Raw genomic sequence first — 23,759 nt, 5'->3', positions numbered from 1 at the left:
GCTCACTCTCTACTAAAGCCCAGTAACAACCAAAAAGCTGTTTATCAAAATGCAAGTAGTTATCTGTAGAGGATGGCAGGGCTTTGTGCACACACACACACACACACACACACACACACACACACACACGGAAACCCTGGTTGCATAGTGGTTAAGAGTTTGGCAGCTACCAAAAGGTCAGCAGTTCAAATCTACCAGGTGCTCCTTGGAAACCCTATGGGGCAGTTCTACTCTGTCATATTAGAAAAAGGAAATCTGAAAATCAATTGTTTGAGCCTTCATTACAAGAAGATTGGGGGCTTCTCAGATCTTTCCTCAGCATGTACACATCCCTGTACAAACAGCCTTCTAGATGCCCACATATATTTATGAGCTTTTCAAAGCTCTCTCTGAGCATCTCGTTCCTTAAATCTTTCTTTTAATCTTTCATCAGGCTTTTTTGGCCCCAGCTGGTATTGTAGCCTCAGGAAGCAGTAATGTTAAACAATTGCTGTTGATGGTTTTCAGTAAACGACTTTTGCACAGAGTTAGCTCTGACCATGTCAAATAACCACAATGCACTCTGAATGGGGTTTTCCAGGGAGCTGTGAGAAAGGTCAAAGAATGACAGTTTTGTGGTTATGGGACCCTTAAAAGCTCCAGACTAGGTCTCTCTCTTTACAAGTGGATAGCTGCTAGTGTGCAAGACTACTGTGGAGCTGGGGAGAGGGTGTTTGGTGTGAGGCCAAGTTAAAATCCAACGGACACTATCTTTCTTACTGAGGTTTAACATTTTTTCTTGAATAAATACTCCCTATCTTGTCTTCTTTTTTTATATTGTCTCAAGCCTTTGTTTAATTCTGAGAGTCTTGAAAAAGTTGATCTGAAGATTTCTTGTCAGTGTTTTCTTCCCTTTATAGATGATATTGACAAAGTTCTTCATTCCACCATTCAAGAAGTGTCAATCGCTAGTAGAGTTTTCATTGTGCAAACTGTTAAGCTAATATCAAAAATTGTATTGAAATGTAAATGGCCAATAATATACCAAAGAGTAAAAAATTTGAGCATGCATACCACCAGATATTCAGATTTCTTATAAAACAACAGTAATTTAGATATTTTTATTTTGTTATAAAATTATACAGATAAGTAAACCTATTTAAATATATAAAGACTCATGGAACACAAGAAAGTTGTTATACTCACAGATATATTTTATTACAGAAAAGGGTACTTGTGAAAATCAGCCAATGGAAGAAGGACATAGGGTAAAGTCCGGGGGGTCCAAATGTGCAGTTTGCAGTTGATGTACTTGAATATAAGACTTTTGCAATTGCGATTATTTCCATTGCATGAAATGTAAAGATACCTGAAGGACTCCAGGCTCAGGTGTTTAAACTCGAAATCTCAAGCTTACAAATGTATACTTTTGCAGCTCCACAACTGGCTGATTGAAGGCCAAATGAGAATAGCATACCACAGTTGTAAGCAGGACCAGATGCCTCTGTTATGCTGTAATGCATAAAAATGCATAAACCGTTATATTTTGTGTGGTAATCCATAAAATGGCACCCTCCATGCAACAAAATAGAAGTATGTTATAAAAATGGGTAACGACATTTCTCATAAAATATTAGTAATAATTATTCTGAACACTGAGTATATCTAGCTAAATTTATATCAACATTTCATGTCATGAATTTTCAATTTCTTTCTACATGTCTATAATTCAATCCAGTCACGTTTATTAATATTATTTATCTGAATTTTTCTTTTTTGTATTTTTCCTTCTTTTATATAACATCATTCAGAAGAACTTACTTTTGGTTGGAAGGTGAGCCATTTATCCAAAACCAGGGATAATTACGGCTTTCACGAGAGAGTCCAATCCATGAAGAAGAAGGTAGAAAATTCATAAACTTCTATCATAAAAAAAAAAAAATTCTATTTTAGTAATCATTATAAAGACTTTAAAACATGCAGGTAGTGTGTTCTTTTCCTGCATCTTTAGTTTTCAAAACAAAATATGTGCTAGAATCTAACACTAAAAATATATTAAAGTTGAAAAGCACATTTCATATTGTCACAAACTGTCACAAATGCCTTCATTTTTCATTCAAAATAACTATTTAAATATTAATACTTAATAGTCTCATTCTCCTAGTTTTACAAAAAACAAGTTTAATTTTATGTACCTTAATAGGTGCCAGGGTTCAATAAGCTAGCAGAACAACAAAAAAAAGCCACTCCCATTGATTCAATTCCCACTCATAGGGACACTATAGGACAGAATAGAACTGCCCCACAGGGTTTTCAAGGCTGTAATCTTTACAGAAGCAGACTGCTACATCTTTGTCCCTTAAAAAAACTGTCATAGTAAGGGCTGAAATAAGTCTCCAGATACTATTACATTATTCCCTCCAAAAAAAAGTGCATTTTTCTATTATGTTTCTCAGAGTTTGGTTTTTTTTAAGGAAATTAAAGGGATGCCACTGAGGAGATTAATGACAGGGAAGAAAAAAAAATTGGTTTTCTGGGTCCCACATCTTTCTTTAACTAGACTCCCATGTTTCTACCAGTTTCTGTATTGGTAGAAGGTTTAATTTGGAAAGAAAGTGTCACACAGACACACACACTGAATGAGCGCGATAGAAAGAATCCAATACCTTGTGAAACTGTAATTTCAGATATGAAGGGGAAATAAATACGTTCTCAGATGTACGAAAATGATTTGTCAATAGCAAACCTACTCATTACAACTGACTAGGGAATTTTTTCAGATAGGAAAGAAATGAATAAGAATGTTGAAGCATCAAAAGGCAGAAAGAACTATGGAAAGAGCAGAAATATGAGTACATACAACAAAATATTCTTATCCTCGTAAGTTTTTTGAATTGTATTTAATGATTTAAACAAAGATTATGATGCTGTCTGCAAATCAGTTCAATAACATTTAAAAGCGGAGAAGGTCCCGTTGCTCTCGAGTGGATTCCGACTCATAGTGACCTTAGAGGACAGAGTAGAACTGCCCCATAGGGTTTCAAAGACTGTAAATCTTTACAGAAGCACATTGCCACATCTGTCTCCCTTTGGAGCGGCTGGTGGGTTTGAACATCTGGCCTTTCTGTAAGCAACCCAGTGCTTACCTACTGTGCCACCAGGGATTTTACTGGGAGTGAGATTTTCACACTTCACTGAAAATGTAAAACGCTGGTAACAGTAGACCTTGAAAAGTTTCATTAGCATATCAAAATAACCAGATCAATCACTAAGAAAACTATACAAAGAAATAGAGTAAAAGCCACAGCAAATATAAAATCCTAAAAATGCTCAAATTACCTACAAATAGGCAAGAAAGAACAAGAGAAAAAAATAACCAGAAGAAACAACCTGAAAAAAATAAATAAATAAAATGGCAAACGTAAGGGCTGGTTTTGATCTTATATTGTTGCTGCAGGATGTTGCCATTTGTAGATGCTGTGTGCAGAATACACAGAATCTCTCTGTATTATTTCTTATAACTGCATGTGAGTTTACTATTATCTCAAAATAAAATTTAAATTTTTTAAAAAGTTACTGATATTTGCAACAGCTGATAGCATTCATGTGAAATTCGGATGAAATAATCTTGAGACCACTTCTGCAAAAGACTGACAATCTAAGCTACCTGCTATGCTGTACTTTTACAAGCCTAACTGCTAAACAATTTGGAAGATTATTTATCTTCCTTTAGGCTATTTTAAAGTTATATCATTAAAACATCTATTAAGGAAAAATATATAGATTTTGGTTCTTTGTTGTTGTTAGTTGTGTTGAATCACTTTGGACTGATAGCGAAAGTATCTACAAGGGAACGAAACCCTGCCCGGTCCTGTGCCATCCTCACAATCGTTGTTATGGTAGAGCCCATTGTTGTAGCCACTATATCAATCCATCTTGTTGCGGGTCTTCTTCATTTCTATTTGTCCTCTGCTTTAACAACAATGATGTTCTTCTCTAGCGACTGATCCCTCCTGGTGACCTGTCCAAAGCTAAAGAATATGAGATGAAGTCTCACCATCCTTGCTTCTAAGGAGCATTCTGGTTGTACTTCTCCCAACATGGATATGTCCATTCTTCCGGCAGTCCATGGTATATTCAATACACATTTTCAATACCCTAATTAACCCTAAATTCTGCTTTGGGCCTCCTTATTCATTGTCCAGCTTTCACATGCATATGAAGCTATTGAAACCATTCTGGCTTGGGCCAGGCACCTTAGACCTCTAAGTGACATCTTTGCTCTTTAACACTTTAAAAAGAGGAACTTTGCAGCAGATTTGCCTGATGCAATATGCCATTTGATGTCTTCACTGCTGCTTCCATTGGCATTTATTGTGGATCCAATTAAAACTGAATCCTTTACAACCTCAATCTTTTCTCCATTGACCATGATGTTGCTTATTGGTCCAAATGTGAGGATTTTTGTTTTCTTTATGTTGAGGTGTCATCTATACTGAAGGCTGTGGTCTTTGATCTTCATCAATAAGTACTTCAGCCCTCTTGGCTAAAGCAAGCAAATCTGTGCTATCTGCATATCGAAGGGTGTTAATGAGTCTTCCTCCAATCCTGATGCTGCATTGTTCTTCATATAGTCCAGCTTTTCGAATTATTTGCTCAGTACACAGATTAAATAAGTATGGCAAATGGATACAACCCTGACGTACACTTTTCCTGATTTTAGACCACGCAGCATCCCCTTGTATTGTTTCAATGATTGCTCTTTGTCTGTGTACAGGTTCTGCATGAGCAGAATTAAGTGTTCTGGAATTCCCATTCTTCACAATATCATATATAATTTGTTATGATTCACACAGTCGAATGCCTTTGCATGGTCAATAAAACACAGGTAAATATCTTTCTGGTATTCTGTCTTTTCAGCCAAGATCCATCTGGCATCAGCAGTGATATCCCTTGTTCTACGTTCTCTTAGTTATCTAGTGCCGCTATTACAGAAATACCACAGACGTGTGGTTTTAACAAACAGAGATATATTTTCTAAGAGTTTAGCAAGCTAAAATTCAGAATTCAGGACACCAGCTCTAGGGGAAGACTCTCTTTTCGCTTCAGTTCAGGGGGAAGGTCCTTGTCTGTTCAGCTTGTTATGGGGTTCCTTGGCAATCTCCCTGTGAATTGGCATCAATTCTCCAGATCTCTGCTTTCTAGCTTGCTTGTTTAATCTCTTTTATATCTCAAAAGAGACTGACTCAAGATGCACCCTATGCTAATGTAACAAAGGCAAGTCATTCCCAGAAGGGATTATAAACACAGGTATAGAAGCTAAGATTTACAGCACATATATTGTGGGGACACAATTTAATCAATAACTGTCTACTCTTTGCACCCCAAAAATTCATATCCTTGTCAAATGCAAAACACATTCACCCAGAAAGTCCTAAATGAACTCCAAATTCAAAATCTCACCTTCTGAATCATCTTAATCAAATATTGGTGAGATGTTAGTAATCTTCCATCCTGGTGTAAAATTCCTCTTCCTCTGTGAATGTGTGAAATCTAGACTACAAATTATCTTCTTCCAAAATATAATGGTAGAACAAGCACAAGGTAGACATTTCCATTACAGATGGCAGAAATTGGAGGGAAAGAAGGGGTAACCAGTAGCAAGCAAGTCCAAAATCCAGCAGAACAATTTATATTAGCCCTCAAGGCTTAAAAATAATCCTTTGTTCTCCAGGTCCACCTGGGCAAGGGCACTGCCCTCCAGACTCTGGGTATTGGCCAAACCCTCTGGATTCTGAGTGGTGGCCCCTCAGCCCTGGGCTTCAACTCCACCTTCCAGGCCTACTGGGATGGCAACTCTGCTTCCTTGGCATTGTGTGGCCCCATTCTCCTTTCCATCTGAGGGGCAACCCACCCCTTCTGCCCGAGAAGACTCAATATTTCTGACCCTTTTCCATGAAAGCCCCAGCAACACATTTTTCTGCAGTGACCCTACCCTCCTGGCAAACCTTAACAGCAACCCCAAACTCTGGAATCAAGTTAGCAAAGACCCGACTCTTTGAAACCTTGAAAGTGTGGCCCCATCCCTTGAAACCAACAAGGCCCTGCTTCCAGTGCTCCATCCAACAGTTCTGCAAAATTCTGAGCTGCTCTAGGGATGGTCTTCTTCTTTTCTTGCAAGACAACAAATGTAGATCCTTTGGCCTGTTTCTTGCCTCTAAAATTCCAAGAGGCAGACAGCTTTCTCTCTTTTTGTTCATTCTCTGTCCTCTTCAGTGATGGCCTTTACTCCGTGGTAGTTAGACCCATCTATCACAGACTTAATCTCTTTAACAAGAGATTGGGTGGCCACGACCTTGGTGAACAACTTAGGACAAGTGTCCTTAGTTTGTACAACAGAATTTTCAAATCTTTAATTCTGTTTTCATTTTGCACAGTTCATTTTTAAGTCCATCTCTTTCCTCTCACATTTTACTATAAGTGGCAGGGAGAAACCAGACAACCCCTTTAAAATCTTGCTTGGAATTCTCCTCATTCAGATATCCATCCTCATCACTTAAAAGTTCTGTCTTCCACCAAACATTTGACGATAATTCAGATAAGTTCTATGTCACTATGTAAAAAGCATTGCTCTTCCTCTATTGTCTAATTGCGTGTTCGTCATTTTCTTTAAAGCCTCACCAGAAGCACATTTAACATCCACATTTCTGGCAACATTCTGTTGCTGCAGTCACGTGTATTCTCTAAGGTGGTAGAGACTCTCTACATAGCTCTCCTCACTTCCTTCTGAGCCCTCACCAGTTTTGTCTCTGACATCCATAATTTTACCAATAGTCTCTTAAGGCAATCTAGATTTTTGCTATTAGGCACCTTAAAAACCTTTCAGTCTCCTAAAGAAGACATTCAGGTAGCTAACAGATACATGAGGAAATGCTCATAATCATTAACCATTAGAGAAATGCAAATCAAAACTACAGTGAGATTCAATCTCACTCCAACAAGGCTGGCACTAATCCAAAAAACAGAAAATAATAAATGTTGGAGAGGCTTCTGGAGAGATTGGAACACTTGTACACTGCTGGTGGGAATGCAAAATGGTACAACCATTTTGGCAATCAATCTGTCACTTCCTTAAAAAAGCTAGAAATAGAACTATCATACGATCCAGCAATCCCACTCCTTGGAATATATCCTAGAGAAATAAGAGCCTTTACACAAACACATACATGCACGCCCATGTTCATTGCAGCGTTGTTTGCAATAGCAAAAAGATGGAAGCCACCAAGGTGCCCATCAAGGATGAATGGATAAATAAATTTTGGTATATTCACACAATGGAATACTACACATCAATAAGAACAATGATGAATCCACAAAACATTTCATAGCATGGAGGAATCTGGAAGGCACTATGCTGAGTGTAATTAGTCAGTTGCAAAAGGATAAATAGTGTATGAGACCACTATTATAAGAACTTGAAAAATAATTTAAACAGAGAAGAAAATATTCTTTAATGGTTACAAGAATGGGGAGGGAAGGAAGGAGGGAGAGGGGTTTTTGCTAATTAGATAGTAGATAAGAACTATTTTAGGTGAAGAGAAAGACAACACACGATACAGGAGAGGTCAGCACAACCGGACTGAGCCAAAGCAAAGAAGTTTCCTGAATAAACTGAATGCTTCAAAGGCCAGCATAGCAGGGGCAGGGGTTTGGGGACCATGGTTTCAGGGGACATCTTAGTCAACAGGCATAATAAAATCTGTTAGGAAAACATTCTGCATCCCACTTTGGAGACTGGTGTCTGGGGTCTTTAACTCAAGCAAGTGGTCATCTAAGATGCATCAGTTGGTTTCAACCCACCTGGAACAAAGGAGAATGAAGAAAAATAAAGACACAAGGTAATTATGAGCCCAAGAGACAGAAAGGGCCACATAAACCAGAGACTACTTTAGCCTGAGACCAGAAGAACTAGATGGTGCCCAGCTACAAACAATGACTGCCCTGACAGGGAACACAACAGAGAACCCTAAGGGAGCAGGAGAGCAGTGGGATGCAGACTCCAAATTCTTATAAAGAGGCCAGACTTAGTGGTCTGACTGAGACTAGAAGGACCCCAGATGTCATGGTCTCTAGACCTTCTGTTAACCCAAGACAGGAGCCATTCCCAAAGCCAACTTTTCAAACAGGGATTGAACTGGACTATGGGATAGAAAATGACACTGGTGTAGAGTAGCTTCTTGGATCAAGTAGATACATGAGACCATGTGGCGGTTCCTGTCTAGAGCGGAGATGAGAGGTCAGAAGGAGTCAGAAGCTGACTGGATGGACATGAAAATAGAGACAGGAGGGAAGGAGTGTGCTGTCTCATTAAAGGGAGAGAAACTAGAAGTATGTAGCAAGGCGTATGTAAGTTTTTGTGTGAGAGACTGACTTCGTTTGTAAACTTTCACTTAAAGCACAATAAAAATTAAAAAAAAAGATTAAGATGAAGACAGGACGTGGAAGTTTTAAAGTGCATAAAATAAAATATGCATTTATACGATTACAAGAGAAAAAAAAATCTTTCAGTCTCTCCCCATTACCCAATTCTTAAACCACTACCACATTTTACGTATTTCTTAGAGGAGTACCTCCATTTCTCAGTACCAAATTGTCTTAGTTATCTAACGCTGCTATAAAAAGAAAAATCACAAGTGAGTGACTTTAACCAGCAGAAATTTATTTTCTCACAGTTTAGAAATCTAGATGCCCAAATTCAGGGTGCCAGCTCTAGTGGCAGGCTTTCTCTCTGTCAGATTTGGGGGAAAGTCCTTTTTTCTTCAGCTTATTTTCTGGTGCCTTGAAGTTCTCTATGTGCCTTGGCATCAATCTTCCCCATTTCTACTTCTCTGGCTTGCTTCTTTAATCTCTTTTATATCTCAAAAGAGATTGACTAAAGACACTCCCTACACTAATCCTGCCATATTAACATAACAGAAAAAAAAAAACCCAGTCTTCCATGTGATTACAATCACAGCCATAGAGGCTAGGATTTACAACACATATTTTAGGAGACATAATTCAATCCATAACATACGTCTTCTTCTGAACCTGGTTTGAATTTCTGGCAGTTCCCCATGGATGTTCTGCTGCAACCGTTTTTTTAATTATCTTCGGCAAAATTTTGCTTGCATGTGATGCTGAAATTATTGTTCAATAATTTCCATATTGTGTTGGATCACCTTTTCAGAATGGGAACAAATCTAGATCTCTTCCAGTCAGTTGACCAAGGAGCTGTCCTCCAAATTTCTTGGCATAGACAACTGAAAGATCCCAGCATTACATCCGTTTGTTGAAACATCTCAATTGGTATCCTGATGATTCCTGAAGCCTTGGTTTTTGCTAATGCCTTCAGTTCAGCTTGGACTTCTTCCTTCAACACCATTGGATCTTGATCATATGCTACCTCATGGAATGGTTGAAATCAACCAAATCTTTTGGGTATAATGACTCTGTGTATTCCTTCCATTTTGTTTTGATGCTTCTTGAGTCAGTCAATATTTTGCCCACAAAATTTTTCAATATTGGAACTTGCAGCTTGAATTTTTTTTTTTCAGTTCTTTCAGATTGAGAAATGCTGAGTGAGTTCTTCCCTTTTGGTTTTCTATCTCTAGGTCTTTTCACATTTCATTATAATACTTTTTCTTCTTGAGCCACCCTTTGAAATCTGTTCAGCTTTTTTATTTCGTGATTTCTCCCATTGTCTTTAGTGAAAATTTAGGAAACATGTATTCACGTAAAGGTTTGGCTTATTATAAATCTTTCAACTTTCCCCATTTTTAGCTGTTTGCAGGTTGGATTTTAAACTAGAGGCGTTAAACTGAAAAACTTAGGCTATCAGTTTAAATATGTCTTTGACAAGTTTATAAAGAGCACTTCATGATTTCTGGCTAAAGTTACTGAAGCAATTGAAAAGGCCACATCTTTGGTCAGGAACACCTTAGTCATCCAAGTGACAACTTTGCATTTTAATATTTAAAAAGAGGTCTTTTGCAACAAATTTGTACAATGTAATATGTTGTTCGATTTCTTTACACTTACTTCCATGGGCATTTATAGTTGATTCAAGAAGAATAAAATCATTGACAACTTTGATTTCTTTACCATTTATCATGTTGCTGTTTTTTGTTTCAGTTTTGAGGGTTTTCATTTACTTCACATTCAAGTGTAATCAATACTGAAGGCTGTGGGTCTTTGACATTCTTCAATAAGTGTTTCAAGTCCTCTTCACTTTAGGCAAGCAAGGCTATGTCACAGGTTGTTAATGAGTCCTTCTCCAGTCCTGATACTGAGTTTGTTTTTCATATGGTCCAGCTTCTCATATTATTTTTCCAGCATAAAGATTAAGTAAGGTGAAAAGATACTATAGCTCTGCCACACTGCTTTTCCCACTTTGAACCACAGAGTATCCCCTTGTTTTGATTGAATGACTGCCTCCTGATCCAGTTCAGGTCCTGCATGAGCACAATTAAATGTTCTGGAATTCCTGTTCTTCAAATGTTAACCATAATTTGTTATCATCCACTCAGCTGAATGCCTTTGAAGAGTCAATAAAGCCAAGGTAAACATCTTCCTAGTATTCTCTGCTTTTGATAATGATCCATGTGACATCAAAAATATCCCTCATTCAATTCTGAATCAAGCTTAAACTTCCAGCAGGTTCCTGTCAATGTACAGCTGCAGTTGGTTTTGAATTATCTTCAACACAAGTTTTGACAATTTTTGTATTCTCTTTGAACATTTTTCTTTGGATTGGTTATGAATTTAGATCGGATAGGTAATTTTTTTTAATCGAAAATCTATGCCATACAAACACTAATCCAAAAAAAAAAGTTGCAATGGCTAAATTACTATGTGTCATGGATTGAATTGTGTCCGCCAAAAATATGTGTACCTATTTGGCTAGGCTATGATTCTTAGTATTGTGTGACTGTCTAACATTTTGTCATCTGATGTGATTTTCCTATTAGTTGTAAATCCTATCTCTATGATGTTGATGAGATGGACTTAGTGGCAGTCTTGTTAATGAGATAGGATTCAATCTACAAAAATGGATTGTGTCTTGAGCCATTCTCCTTTGAGATACAAAAGACAGTAGCAAGCAGAGAGGCAGGGAGATCTCATACCTCCAAGAAACAAGAGCCAAGAGAATAGCATATCCTTTGGAGCAGGTTCCCTACACTAAGAGGCTCCTCCACCAGGGGAAGATTGACAGCATGCACCTTGCTACAGAGCCAACAGAGAAAGAAAGCCTTCTGCTGGAGCTCACACCACGAATTGGAACTTGTAGCCTACTAGACTGTGATAGATAAATTTCCGATTGTTGAAGTCATCCAGTTGTGGTATTTCTGTTATAACATCCCTAGATAACTAAGACACTATATAACAAAGTAATATCCAGAACAAGGAATATTACAAGAGATAAAGGAGTCAATAGATCAAAAAAGACAAAATAGATTTAAATATGTATGCAACTAACATCGGAGTTTAAATGCACAAAGCAAATCTGAGTTGAAGGTGAAAAAGGCAAATCCACAAATGTAACTGTGGACATCAGTACTCTTCTCTGTCTATTCAATAGGACATGAACACAGAAAACCATTAAGTAAACAGAAGAGCTGAGCATCACTATCAACCGTCTTAACCAAAAGGACATTTATAGAACATTCCACACACACAATAATGTACATTCTTTTCACATGCATATAGTGTATTCACCAACATAGGCCATACATTGGGCTAAAACAAACATCAGCAGACTTTAAGGAATTGAAATTATAAAAATATTTTCTTTTAATATTGTGCAATATAACAAGAAATTAATAATAAGAGAGAATATGTGAAGAACTTAAATAACCCAAGAGGTCAATGAGAATGTCACAAAGAAATTAGGAAAAAAAAAGAATAGAATGAAATGAAAACAGAGCATACCAAAATTTGTGAATTGTAGTTAAAGCAGTGCCAAGAGTAAATTTAAATCATTAAATGCTTATTTTATAAAATAGAAAAGGTCTGAAATAAATGATCTAACTTCAACTTCAAGAAAATAAGAGAAAAACTCAAATAAAGAAAATACATAAACATAATAGCATAAATTAATGAAAATGAAAACTGCAAAACAGAATAAATAATGAAACCAAATAATATTCTCGGAAAGATTAAATTGATAAACCTCCAGCCAGAAAGATGAATACAAAGAAAGAAAGCATAAATTATATAAAGAAATGAACAGAGGGGACATAACTACAATCTTATGATCATAAAGATTGCACAGAATGGGCAACACTTTGCTGTGTTATATACATAAGGTCACCAGTAACTTGATGCTAACTAACAACAGCAAAAAAAAAAATTGCATATACTACTGACATAAAAACTAACAGTAAAATGTTATGAATAACTGTATGCTTATAAATTTTGCAATATTGGTTAAAAGAAATTATTGAAAACACTAAAGATCGCTCGAAAAATAAATTAATTAATAAAAAATATCTAGAAATTCCATGTCCTAACAAGGATTAGATCAAACGAAACTCTCAAACAATTTCAGGAGTCGAAAATCATGGAAACACGTTGAAAATGTTCTACCAAATTTTTATTTTGAAGTTACACCTACGCTTCACCTATAAACCAGCAATTTCACTAGAATTCCACAAAACTGAAAATGTACATACACACACCATTTTGTGTAATATTTTTCATAGTAGTTTTTTTTTTTTTCATCATAGAAAAATTTTGGAGACAATTCAAATATCCATAAACAGGTGACTTGATCAACAAGTTGTGGAATATGTACTCACTTGTGATGTATTAATAGTAGAAAAACTAAGCTATTATGTTGGAAATCAGAAACCTGAAAGGGAGCACTTATGGGATGAAGGAAATATTGTCTTGATTGGGGTGGTGGGTTCATAAATGCATACATTTGTCAAAATCTTTGAACTGTACATGCAAAACCTGGGCAGTTGAATGCAAGTGAATTATCCCTCGCTTATAAAGTAACACAAAAAGAACAGATGAAATCATCACCTTGACATACACATCAGATCTTAACTAACAACTGAATGGATAATCACACTGTGGTATGTCCATACAATTACTACACATTAATAAAAATAATAAACTACTGAAACATGCTACAACATGGACGAATTTCAAAATAATTATGTTAAATGAAAGATATAAGAAAAAAAGTATGATTCCATATATAAAAAAACTTCTAGAAAATTCCAACTTATCAGTGGTGATAGAAAGTAGATAAGTGGTTGTCTATAATTGGTGATCGGTGAAGGGCGGGAGAAGGGACTACAAAGATGCATAATGAAACTTTTGAGGGTAACAGTTGTATTCCTCCCCTGTAAATGATGGTTTCACAGGTATAAACGTATATCAAAACTTAAGACATTACATGATTTAAATATGTGCAGTTTATTTTATGTCAAATATACCCCGAGAAATGGTTTTAAAAGGGAGAAAGTAAACTTCCTTATTCTGATGGAGTTGTCTTAAAAAAACCAACAATGTATATCCCCAGTGATGAAATGATTAAAGCTCTTATTCTGACATAATTAAATAAGACTATGATGTCCAATATCACCTTTTTTCCTCAGTTTTAAAGTGGGCAGTCTTTCAAGTACAATAAATAAAAAACAGTAAACTAGATATAAATTGTAACAGAAGGAATAAAACTGACACTGTGTGTAGTAAGGAATCTAAAGCCAAATTATTAGAATGAATAAGTGTGCTCAGAAAGTGTGTTGGAAACACATATCATTTTCAGAGTGATAAATTAGAAATATCAGAAAATTAAATATAAAAGATAACTGGAGCCAAACCAAAAATTTTTTTTTAATATTTGTACACAAAACCATAAAAGTATTAAGAGAAAATAAATGGAGGATAAAACCAGGTTAAGATATTACATTATTAAGATGTCAATTTTTGACAATTAATCTATTGATTTAACATAACTTAAAAAGACACAGCGTGTGTTTTGAGAATATTCATATAGAAATTGAAAGGGCTAAGTGTAGTAGAAGTGGATAAATCTTAAAGAAGAACATTACTGTACTGAATATAAAGAATTAATAGAAAACTTTAGTTATTTTTCCCATGTGATATTGATGCAAGAATTAAAAATAGAAAAGTGAAACCTAGTAGTCACCAGGAACATATCCACACACAGAAATGTACATCGATATCGATGATTTATGACAAAGGTGGCACAGAGAGGAATGGATAAATGATCATTTTTACTATAAATTATGCTCACTCAATTAGGTAATGATGTAGAAAAGCATAAACTTCTATCAGCATCACAAAAATTAAATTCCAATAGATTATACATGTGGACAATATATCATAACAGGGCCAATAAGTAACATCATGATACATGGATAAAAGATTGACGTTGTCAAGGATTTCATTTTACTTGGATCCACAATCAATGCCCATGGAAGCAGCAGTCAAGAAATCAAAGGATGAACTGCATTGTGCAAATCTCATGCAAAAGGCCTCTTTAAAGTGTTAAAAAGCAAACATGTCACTTTAAGGACTAAAGTGCACTTGACTCAAGCTACAGTGTCTTCAGTCGCCTCATAGGCATGTGAATTCTGGACAATGAATAAAGAAGACTGAAGTAGAATTGATGCCTTCGAATATGGTATTGGAGAGGAATACAGAATATACCATAGACTGTCAGAAGAAGAAACAAATCTGTCTGGGAAGAAATATAGCCAGAATGCTCAAGAGAAGCAAGGATGGCAAGAGTTTGTTTCACCTATTTTGGACATGTTATCAGGAAGGACCTGTCGCTGGACAAGGACATCATGCTTGGTAAGGAAGGAAGTGGGTCAGTGAAAAAGAGGAACACCCTCAATGATATGGATTGACACAGTGTCTGCAACAATGGACTCATATTGTGAAGATGGCACAGGACCCATCAATATTTCGCTCTGTTGTACATAGGATCTCTATGAGCTGAACTGACTCAGCAGCACCTAACAATACATCTAAATATAAGAGATAAGCATTTTCAGAAAAAAAAAATATATATAAAACCTATAAATTAATTTAGTAGATTATGTATAGTGAAATTTGGTCTATTACTAAAAGAGCTACAACATAAGCACTAACACTATAAAAGAGAAATCAGACTGTATTAATATTAATAAATTCTATTCATTAAAGACTCCAACACAGAAGTAAATACGTAAGCCACAGAGAAAAATAAAACTATTATAAAGTTATAAAATCAAAAAAGAAATCATAACCAAAATATGTCAAGAATATATTGGTGGGCATCCCACTTTGGAGAGTGGCTTCTGGAGTCTTAAACTCTAGCAAGCAGCCATCTAAGATGCATCAATTGGTCTCAACCCACCTGGAGCAAAGGAAAATGAAGAACAACAAAGACACAAGGTAATTATGAGCCCAAGAGACAGAAATGACCACATAAACCAGAAACTAGATCAGCCTGAGACCAGAAGAACTACATGGTGCCCGTCTACAACCAATGACTGCCCTGACATAGAACACAAGAAAGAACCTCTGAGGAAGGAGGAGAGTAGTGGGGTGCAGACCCCATATTCTCATAAAAAGACCAGACTCAATGGCCTGATTGAGACTAGATGGACCCCAGGAGTCATGATCCCCAGACCTCCTGTTAGCCCAAGACAGGAACCATTCCCAAAGCCAACTCTTCAGACAGGGTTTGGACTGGACTATGGGATAGAAAATGATACTGGTGAAGAATGAGCTTCTTGGATCAAATAGACACATGAGACTGTGTTGGTATCTCCTGTCAGGAGGGGAGATGAGAGGGCAGAGGGGCCAGAAGCTGCCCGAATGGACACAAAAATAGAGAGTGGAGGGAAGGAGTAGACTGTCTTATTAGGGGGAGAGCAAATAGGAGTAAATAGCAAGGTGTATATAAATTTTTGGATGAGAGACTGACTTGATCTGTAAACTTTCACTTAAAGCACAATAAAATTTAATTTAAAAAATGCAAAAAAAATAAAACGAAACAAACAAAAAAAAGAACATATTGATGGAAAAAAACTGACAGTCACGGAGGAAAAATCGACAAAAGACATGAATAGGCACTGCATAAAAGAAGATATTCTAGTGGCTAACAGCACATTAAATGGGTTCAATTAAACAATAGTTGGGAAAATATCTCTTAATATAAAGCTATTATATAACAATCAAAATTTTACTGTCAAAATTTCTCATAGTAGTAAGTTTTGATGAGGATGTAGATCAAGGGATGGGATAAAACACTGTTAGATAATATGTGTATGTGTCCATGAACTAGCAAACTGTTGGGAGAATTTAAAAATACTGACATGTACATATACCTATACCTCTGCGTGACCTGACAATTTCATTCCTGTGCATCCAGATAATATGTGGCAAAATACATCCAGAAGGATACTTAGAGAATAATTACTCGTAATAGCTAAATAGTAGCCAAATATTTTCATAATAGCTAAATTTTTATCCACCATAGAGTGGCTTTTAGAATGTTTATTCAGGTAACAATGGAGTTCCTCGTGCTACAAATGGTTAAGCACTCAGTCACTAACAGAAAGTTTGGAGGTTCAATTCCACCCAGAGGCACCTTGAAAGGCAGGTCTGCCAACCTGTTTCTAAAAGTTATACCTACTGAAAACTCTTTGAAGTATAGTTCTACTCTGAAACGCATGGGTCTCCATGAGTCAGAATCAACTCCATGGCAGCTGGTTAGGTTTTATTTGTTTTGATTTTTTTTTTTTTTTTTGTGGGTTTACTCACATAACACAGCAGTGAAAATTAACAAACTGCAATGATAAATATCAATTGCACAAATGTCATATATGAGTGAAAGGAGATAGACTCAAAAATGTACATTATATGATTCCATCTCTATAAAGTTTAAAAACTCAGCATAGTGATTTGAGAAGAAGGAGAAGTGGTAAGAGCAGACACAGGGGCAGAGCTAATGGGAGAAATGGAGCTATCATTTTCTATTTCTTGAAGTGATTTGTAATTATATGGGTGCATTAATTTTGTAATTAATCTTCACAATTTTGACATTTAGATTTATTTATTTATGGTTAAAAGAAACAACAGTTTACTTTAGAAAAAAATGTATAGAAGCATTGCTTTTCATAAATGGTAAGAAGTGGAAATGAACAAATATACATTAATGGTATAAAATATTGTCAATTCAAACAATGGAGTACTACGTAGCCTTGAAAATAAAGCACAAATCAGTTTTGAAGAAATAATCAGACTGCTCCTTAGAAGGAAGAATACTGAGACTTTGGCTTGTTGACTTCAGACATGTCATTAGGAAAGACCAAACACTAGAAAAGGACATCTCGTTTGATAAAGAAGAGAGCTAATGAAAATCAGAGAAATATTCAATGAGATGAATGGACAACCATATACTCAGACATACCAATGAGCGTTAAGACGGCACAGGACCAGACAACGTTTTGTTTTATTGTATGTAAGGTCTCCATGGATCAGAGCAATTAACAACATGAACAAAAATATAGATGAATCCTAAAAACACAATATCAACTGAAATATGTGAGACACTAAACACTTCATGGAGTATAATTCTATTTACCTAAGTTTGCAAAGTAGGCAAACCTTTATTCTTTAAGATGCACAGGAAATACATGGCATGTCAGTAATGTATCTTGATAAATACTTGTTATTGACTCAAATATATTTTGTACACATTTCTTTTTTGTATGTTATATCTTTTAATAAAATATTTCAAATATTCAAAATCTTACCATTTCTTCTTCATTATCTATGTAAGTCAGATTAGATTTCTTAGAAGCACAGGTCATCTGACTCTCAGTCCAGTTTTTTTTATCACTGCTAATATAATAGCAATTATTGGAATAGGATAGCCAGTCCTCTGGACAACGGCCACAATGAGATGCTGAAAAAAGAATATGAATTACTCTCCAGAAAGAATTTGAATTAAAAAATAAAAATTAGTTGACATATTTGCATAGGCGTAAGCACATATGTACATAAATTATATATGCAATCTCTTGCACTTACATATACATATGAAAAAACACATGCACACAAACCTCCCATCCTCTAATTTATGTACTATTAAAAAGCAAACGAAATATCTATCTATGTACGTCCTGAAAAATACTGAATAACACCACTTCATTAGAATATTAACATTATTTTTTTCTTATCATACTATGCTGTTGTGGTTGTTGTCAGTTGCTGCCGGGTTGATTGTCAACTCATAACGACCTCATAAGCTACTGTAGAATTTTCCTATAGGAGTTTTGAGGCAAAGCCCTGGTGGACCAGTGGTTAAGAGCTCAGCTGTTAACCAAAAGATCAGAATTTCAAATCCATCAGCCACTCCTTGGAAGCTCTGTGGGGTAGGTAGTTCTAGTCTCACCTATAGGGTCACTATGAGTCAGAATCCACTCCACTGCCATGGTGTTTTTTTGGTTTGGTTAATCTTTAGAGGAGCAGAAGGAAATTTGAGGCAATTGTTAAAAGAAGGGTAAAGTGATTGTAAAAGAATATTTCTTCTCATTTTTAAACAAGAAGGATTTCCTCATATGATCTTTATGTATGAAAATTTATTGCTATATTTTGAAGGTTTAAAAAAATCTATTATTACTTCTTCATAAACTAAAATACAGACAAAATATAATCTCAGAATATTAGCCCTGGTGGTGCAGTGGTTAAGAACTCGGCTGCTAACCAAAATGTCAGCAGTTCAAATTCACCAGCCCCTCCTTGGAAACCCTAGGGGGCCAGTTCTATTCTGTCCTGTAGGGACCCTATGAGTTAGAATCGACTCAACAATGACAGGTTTGAATTTGGTTTATATCACAACTTTTGAAATTATTACATACCTTTCTGGGTTGTGTTCCCTTTCTGTATTCCAACAGCTAGAAAAATTGTAGCAATTATTATAGAGATTAACATTTCTGTAATAAATCATAATAACTTTAGTTTCCTAGTTTGAATTTAGAGGATCATTTACAATTATAATAATGTATAATAAAATTATTTTACAAACAAAAATTAATAAAATAATGAAGGATTTTGGGAAAATATTTGACAGCCTAAAGAAGAAATTTTACCACCTCTTAAAACAATATTTGATTTAACTACCTTAGAATATACAATCTTATTTCTCAATAAGTGTTTTCAGTCTCTCAGTGTAAGTCTTTGAGATGTGACCAACACGTACTCGAATGCATACACACACACATACAATACACACATTTAGAATTAAAAACATACACTCGCTATAATCATTGTTATTCATACTTTTGAAAAACTCAGAATAAATTTTCCACTTTTTGTCTCCATTGATGAAGCATTATTTACTAAGATTAAAAAAGTTGACAAACATATCACACAAATGAATGTATCAAAATGAGAATTTTATTCCATAATATTATGAAATATACAGAGGCACTTTCAAACCTTTAAAGGGAATATTCCCCTATAATCTTTCAAAAACTTACAAGGAGTTATAACTTCACTTTTCGTGATTACTATACTGGCCATCAAGATAATGCAGATTGTTCCCAGGATCCCAGCAATGAGCTTCCCTGGAGGTGATGCGAGATATACAGAGAGAGAAATGGAAACACTGAGAAAGGACAGATGGAGCCAAAGTTAAGAATGTTTATATACAAGAGAACCCAGATGCACAGGGAATCATACACATAAATACTGGACATTGAACCCACATTCTCCATTGAAATTTTTCTCTCAGAATATACCATTGCACTTTCAGTAAAATAATAGCCCAGGAGTTGTTCATCAAAGGTTACAAATTTCAACAATGTCTGAATAGAAACAATCTTCAGACTTCATAGTAGAATACGATAATCTGTACTTCAGGTCTGACACTCAAAAATGATAAATAGGGAGCCCACTCCCTTCATCTGACTAACCTTGCTCCATGTCTTCATCTTCACTCTTTCCCCACATCTCTGCCCTAGAACTACACATCCTAGTGCAGTTATATTGAGCACTAATTAAATGATTTACCTTTGCAACGGAAATTCTTGTCATTCTTCTGAAGATCCTGGGAAGCACCATGAAGGTTTAATTCCACATAAGTTATTTCCTGCTCAGTGACTGAAATGGAGCTATCAGCGTCCTTGGGTTTGATTTGCTGCCTTTTTGGGTTCTTGGCCAGATTCACTTCTGAGTAGGTTACTGTTTGATTATTCATCTCTGCAGCTGAGGGGTGTCAAGGTCTGTGCTCTATGAGAAACTCTGCTTAAGAAGAAATACGTGCTGTGTATATGACAAAATCAAACTGGGTGGGGAGGGAGGGTAAGTATCAGTGCTCATTTTGCAGCTGAGAATCTCAGCTTCTGGTTCTAATTTACTTAGAGCCTTCCTCAAATGTCTCATGGAGGAATAAGTAATTTTTTAAAGATATTTTTCATTCGATTAAATATTTTTTGCTAGAGTAATAAAAAGCAATAAATTATTAAGAATAAAGAAGTTAATAAATTAGAATATCCCTATTTTTATAAAGTCATATTCCACAGAAATATTTTAAACCATTGTAACACCAGGGTTAAGAATTAAAATGCTGTATTAGTAAAAAAAAAAAAAAAAAAAGATGCATCACTTTATGACAGTTTTGTAACACAATAGTGGTTAAAGACTGAGTGCTCCAAAAAAGCAGGAATTGGAAAGATAGCGTATATCCTAATTTAGTACACTAAATTACCTTGGTTTAGTGACTTATGTTTATATTTACTAGAAGGAGATAAATTGCTATTATGTGATCTTTTTCTTGTTAATGAATGGATAGGGAGTTCTGAGAAATCATTACATATTTAAAGAAATATATGTAAGAATAACTACATGACACAATGAACTTATCAACACCCTAAAGAATATTGGAAACACCATTTTAGACATTTAAAAAATATATTTATTATACAAAAATTATTGGCAATTGATTTAATTGCTAAAATACGAGGCCACAAATTGATAAATAAAGTGCATACAGCTTAAGAGAGAACATTATCTGTTCAAACTTCCATAAAGATCATATGGCTGTCACAGTCTGTGTGGGTTCCTTCAAATGTGTAAGCAATTGGTATAATTCGGTGATATCATTTAATAATTTTCTCATTGGACTCTGGAGTCAGAAAGATCAAGGGTTGAATTCTGCTTTTGAAACTTACAATGTGTGACCATTATAAAGGTAATTAATATCTAGTAATGTAATGATCTAATCTAAAATGGCAATAATAATATATAAAGTGTAATGCATATAAGTATATAACTCTCAACCTGGCAGTTGTCAGCTCTGCATAGATGATAAGTGTTTGGATTATTATTTTAGCTGCAGTTTCTTGTTACTGCTTCTGATTCATATCAGGTAGATATTACAAAATAACTCATTAGACAACATTTTCATGTATTAGTTGATTTTTTCCCAGTGTTTTGCTCAATTAATTTAAGCCTTTTTATATTTATTATTAACTTTAGCATTTTATGGAAGCTGCCTCACCCTCCTTTTTTAAAAAAGTAAAACCATGTGTAAATTATCTGCCTAAGTGAATGAGGAATTATGTTTAGCCTTGCATCATTCAATTTTATTTTTTTTAGAACCTAGCAATAAACTCTGGCTAAACATAAAATAATACATTATTTATGATACACAAAGACACTCATTGAACCAATTATTTGTTCATTGTCATGATCCTTAGGGGATTTCACTTTAAATTATGTTGATTAACTTAAATACGTCAGTGTGTGTGTGTGTGTGTGTGTGTGTGCTCGTGTGCACTTGACTAATTCTCCACATGTAATAGTGTCAATAAATTAAGAAATTCTCCAACATATTTCATATTTGGGGTTTACTTTTTAGCCTGACTCCGATGTTCTACAGAGATTCTGTTGTGTATTAATAGTACCTCAGTGCATCGTGCACAGCACGTATAACTTCCCACTAAATGACGTGGGCTAGAAGACAGAGAGGAGAGCAGTGGTACATACCTTCTCTCAGCTGGAAAGTTTTGCATCCATTAGTGGGAAGGCCTCTTCAGTGTCCTACAGGGGCCAATACGGCTGGATATTAGAAAGTGAAATCTAAAAACATAACTCCTGTAAAAGCAGAAAGAATGTGCTCTTCACAGACTCTCCTGTGAGGGCTCAGAGTGAGGCAACAGATGAAAAAGTAGATGGCTTGTCAATGTGTTATTTAATGTTTGAGCAGGAAATTCTCACATGGGCTATTTTAAAGCCAGTTTATCTCATCACCCACCTCCAGAACATAGAAGATGTTGAGCTCCTATTGAAAGGACAAAGTAGACCTTTAAATATGTTTTATTGAATGTCCCTTTTAAAGTGCTTTCGATAAATTGTTCTCATATTCTATAGGATTTTGCATTTAGAGGATTTGACCACACATGCAGCTAGCTTGTTTCCATCGAACCACAAGCTATTAAAACCGAGGCCATATTAACACTATCTTAGATGTCTAAGTCCTACTTTTAGAATAAATTGCAAAACCGTGGCATTACCTTCTTCTTTTCTACATACTACATCCAGAGGCACTTCAGAAAACAGGCCTGGCAATCTGTTTGTCTGAATGGTTGTAGCCTTGAAAACCCTATGGAGCTGTTCTACTCTGAACAGATGGGGTCACCATGAGTCAGAATCAACTTTGTGACAACTATGACTATTTTTTTCATAAGCTAAATTAATAATCTTGTATGTGTGTATTTAAATGTTTAGAAATAAATTTTTTGTATTTCTTATACTTTTCAGAAACTAATCTTCTCTCTCCTCTCTATTACATACATAACATTATTAAAAAGATGAAATTATTCCCCCAAAATACAAAATGATGTAAAGTTCACTGCTCTTCTCTTTTTAAAATGAAGATAGTATGTTTAACATTCCTCAGACATTCACTTTTGATGTCTTTAGTTAAAGAATGTTATCTACCATGTCCTTTGATATATGAACTAGTATGAGTTTATTCTTTTGTCATTTATGTTTAACTAAATGTATACTCAGAAACTATAATTTCATGATAAAAATTACTCAAAATTATGGAAGTAGTTAGAATTTACTTTGATATATGTGACTAATTACAATAATGGCAGAATCTAGTGCCCAAAGAGCAGTCCTGCGTAAGCACTCAGCTACTAGACAAAAGTCTGGAAGTTCAAGCCCACCCAGAGTTGCTAGGAAGACAGGCCAGGCAATCTGATTCTGAAAGACTGTAGCATTGAAAACCCCGTAGAGCACATATGAGGTCACCTTCAGTTGGAATCAACTCAATGGCAACTAATAATAACAAGTGTCCAATGGGAGATGGCTAAATGCAAATTCAATTCCAAGTAAAAATGTCCTTCTAATATTATCAAAAAATATAGTCATTTTCAGGAATTTTTTAATATATATATATAAATAGGTAATTAGGGAGGTGAGGTCAACAGGGCAGAGAAGTCAGATGCTTCCTGTGGTGCCTCTTACAACAAAGACCTGAAAAAACAAGTGAATTGATTATATATGACAACATAAGAGCCCTGAACATTAAAGGCAAAGTTTAGGAGTCAGACTGAGCAGCAAGGGGAGGGAGAGACAGTTCAGAAGCAACGAGGATATGCCTGTCCTAACCTTGCCAGCACCCTGCAGGCTAGATCAGCCAGTGTGCGTGGACTGAGGCAAGCAGTAGTGCTCAGGAAACATTTTCCACATCA

At 35.5% G+C, this 23,759-nt stretch overlaps 1 protein-coding gene across 4 annotated transcripts; it reads right to left on the bottom strand.

Annotated features, from left to right (window-relative positions):
* Window positions 1-1,163: 1,163 nt before the first annotated feature.
* On the bottom strand, window positions 1,164-22,287 carry LOC135231236 (NKG2-A/NKG2-B type II integral membrane protein-like). Of its 4 annotated transcripts, none has more exons than XM_064284582.1 (7): window positions 22,045-22,264; window positions 20,068-20,296; window positions 19,536-19,622; window positions 18,915-18,950; window positions 17,808-17,959; window positions 1,801-1,901; window positions 1,164-1,491 (listed from the first exon to the last, which is right to left on the bottom strand). In XM_064284582.1, the coding sequence occupies exons 2-7, from the start codon at window positions 20,252-20,254 to the stop codon at window positions 1,365-1,367; spliced, it is 690 nt and encodes a 229-aa protein (XP_064140652.1). In that variant the 5' UTR covers window positions 20,255-20,296; window positions 22,045-22,264; the 3' UTR covers window positions 1,164-1,364. The 4 variants fall into 4 exon arrangements, with proteins under 4 accessions (XP_064140652.1, XP_064140651.1, XP_064140654.1 ...); XM_064284581.1 differs by having other exon boundaries at window positions 20,068-20,301; window positions 22,045-22,263; XM_064284584.1 differs by lacking the exon at window positions 19,536-19,622 and having other exon boundaries at window positions 20,068-20,298; window positions 22,045-22,287.
* Between the last annotated feature and the right edge of the window lie 1,472 nt (window positions 22,288-23,759).

Source organism: Loxodonta africana, chromosome 4, assembly GCF_030014295.1.
Source record: "Loxodonta africana isolate mLoxAfr1 chromosome 4, mLoxAfr1.hap2, whole genome shotgun sequence".
Lineage (NCBI taxonomy): Eukaryota > Metazoa > Chordata > Mammalia > Proboscidea > Elephantidae > Loxodonta > Loxodonta africana.
The sequence above is the reverse complement of the archived record's forward strand: the minus strand, read 5'-3'. Positions and strand labels throughout refer to the sequence as shown.

What these genes read in the sequence shown, in the direction of transcription:
- LOC135231236 (XM_064284582.1), bottom strand. Translation starts at nt 20,254, where the DNA reads ATGAATAATCAAACAGTAACCTACTCAGAAGTGAATCTGGCCAAGAAC. An exon ending in AAGTGAAGTTATAACTCCTT is followed by an intron (nt 18,951 to 19,535) that starts GTAAGTTTTTGA and finishes CAATTTTTCTAG; the next exon opens with CTGTTGGAATACAGAAAGGG. An exon ending in TAGATAATGAAGAAGAAATG is followed by an intron (nt 1,902 to 17,807) that starts GTAAGATTTTGA and finishes TTTTTATGATAG; the next exon opens with AAGTTTATGAATTTTCTACC.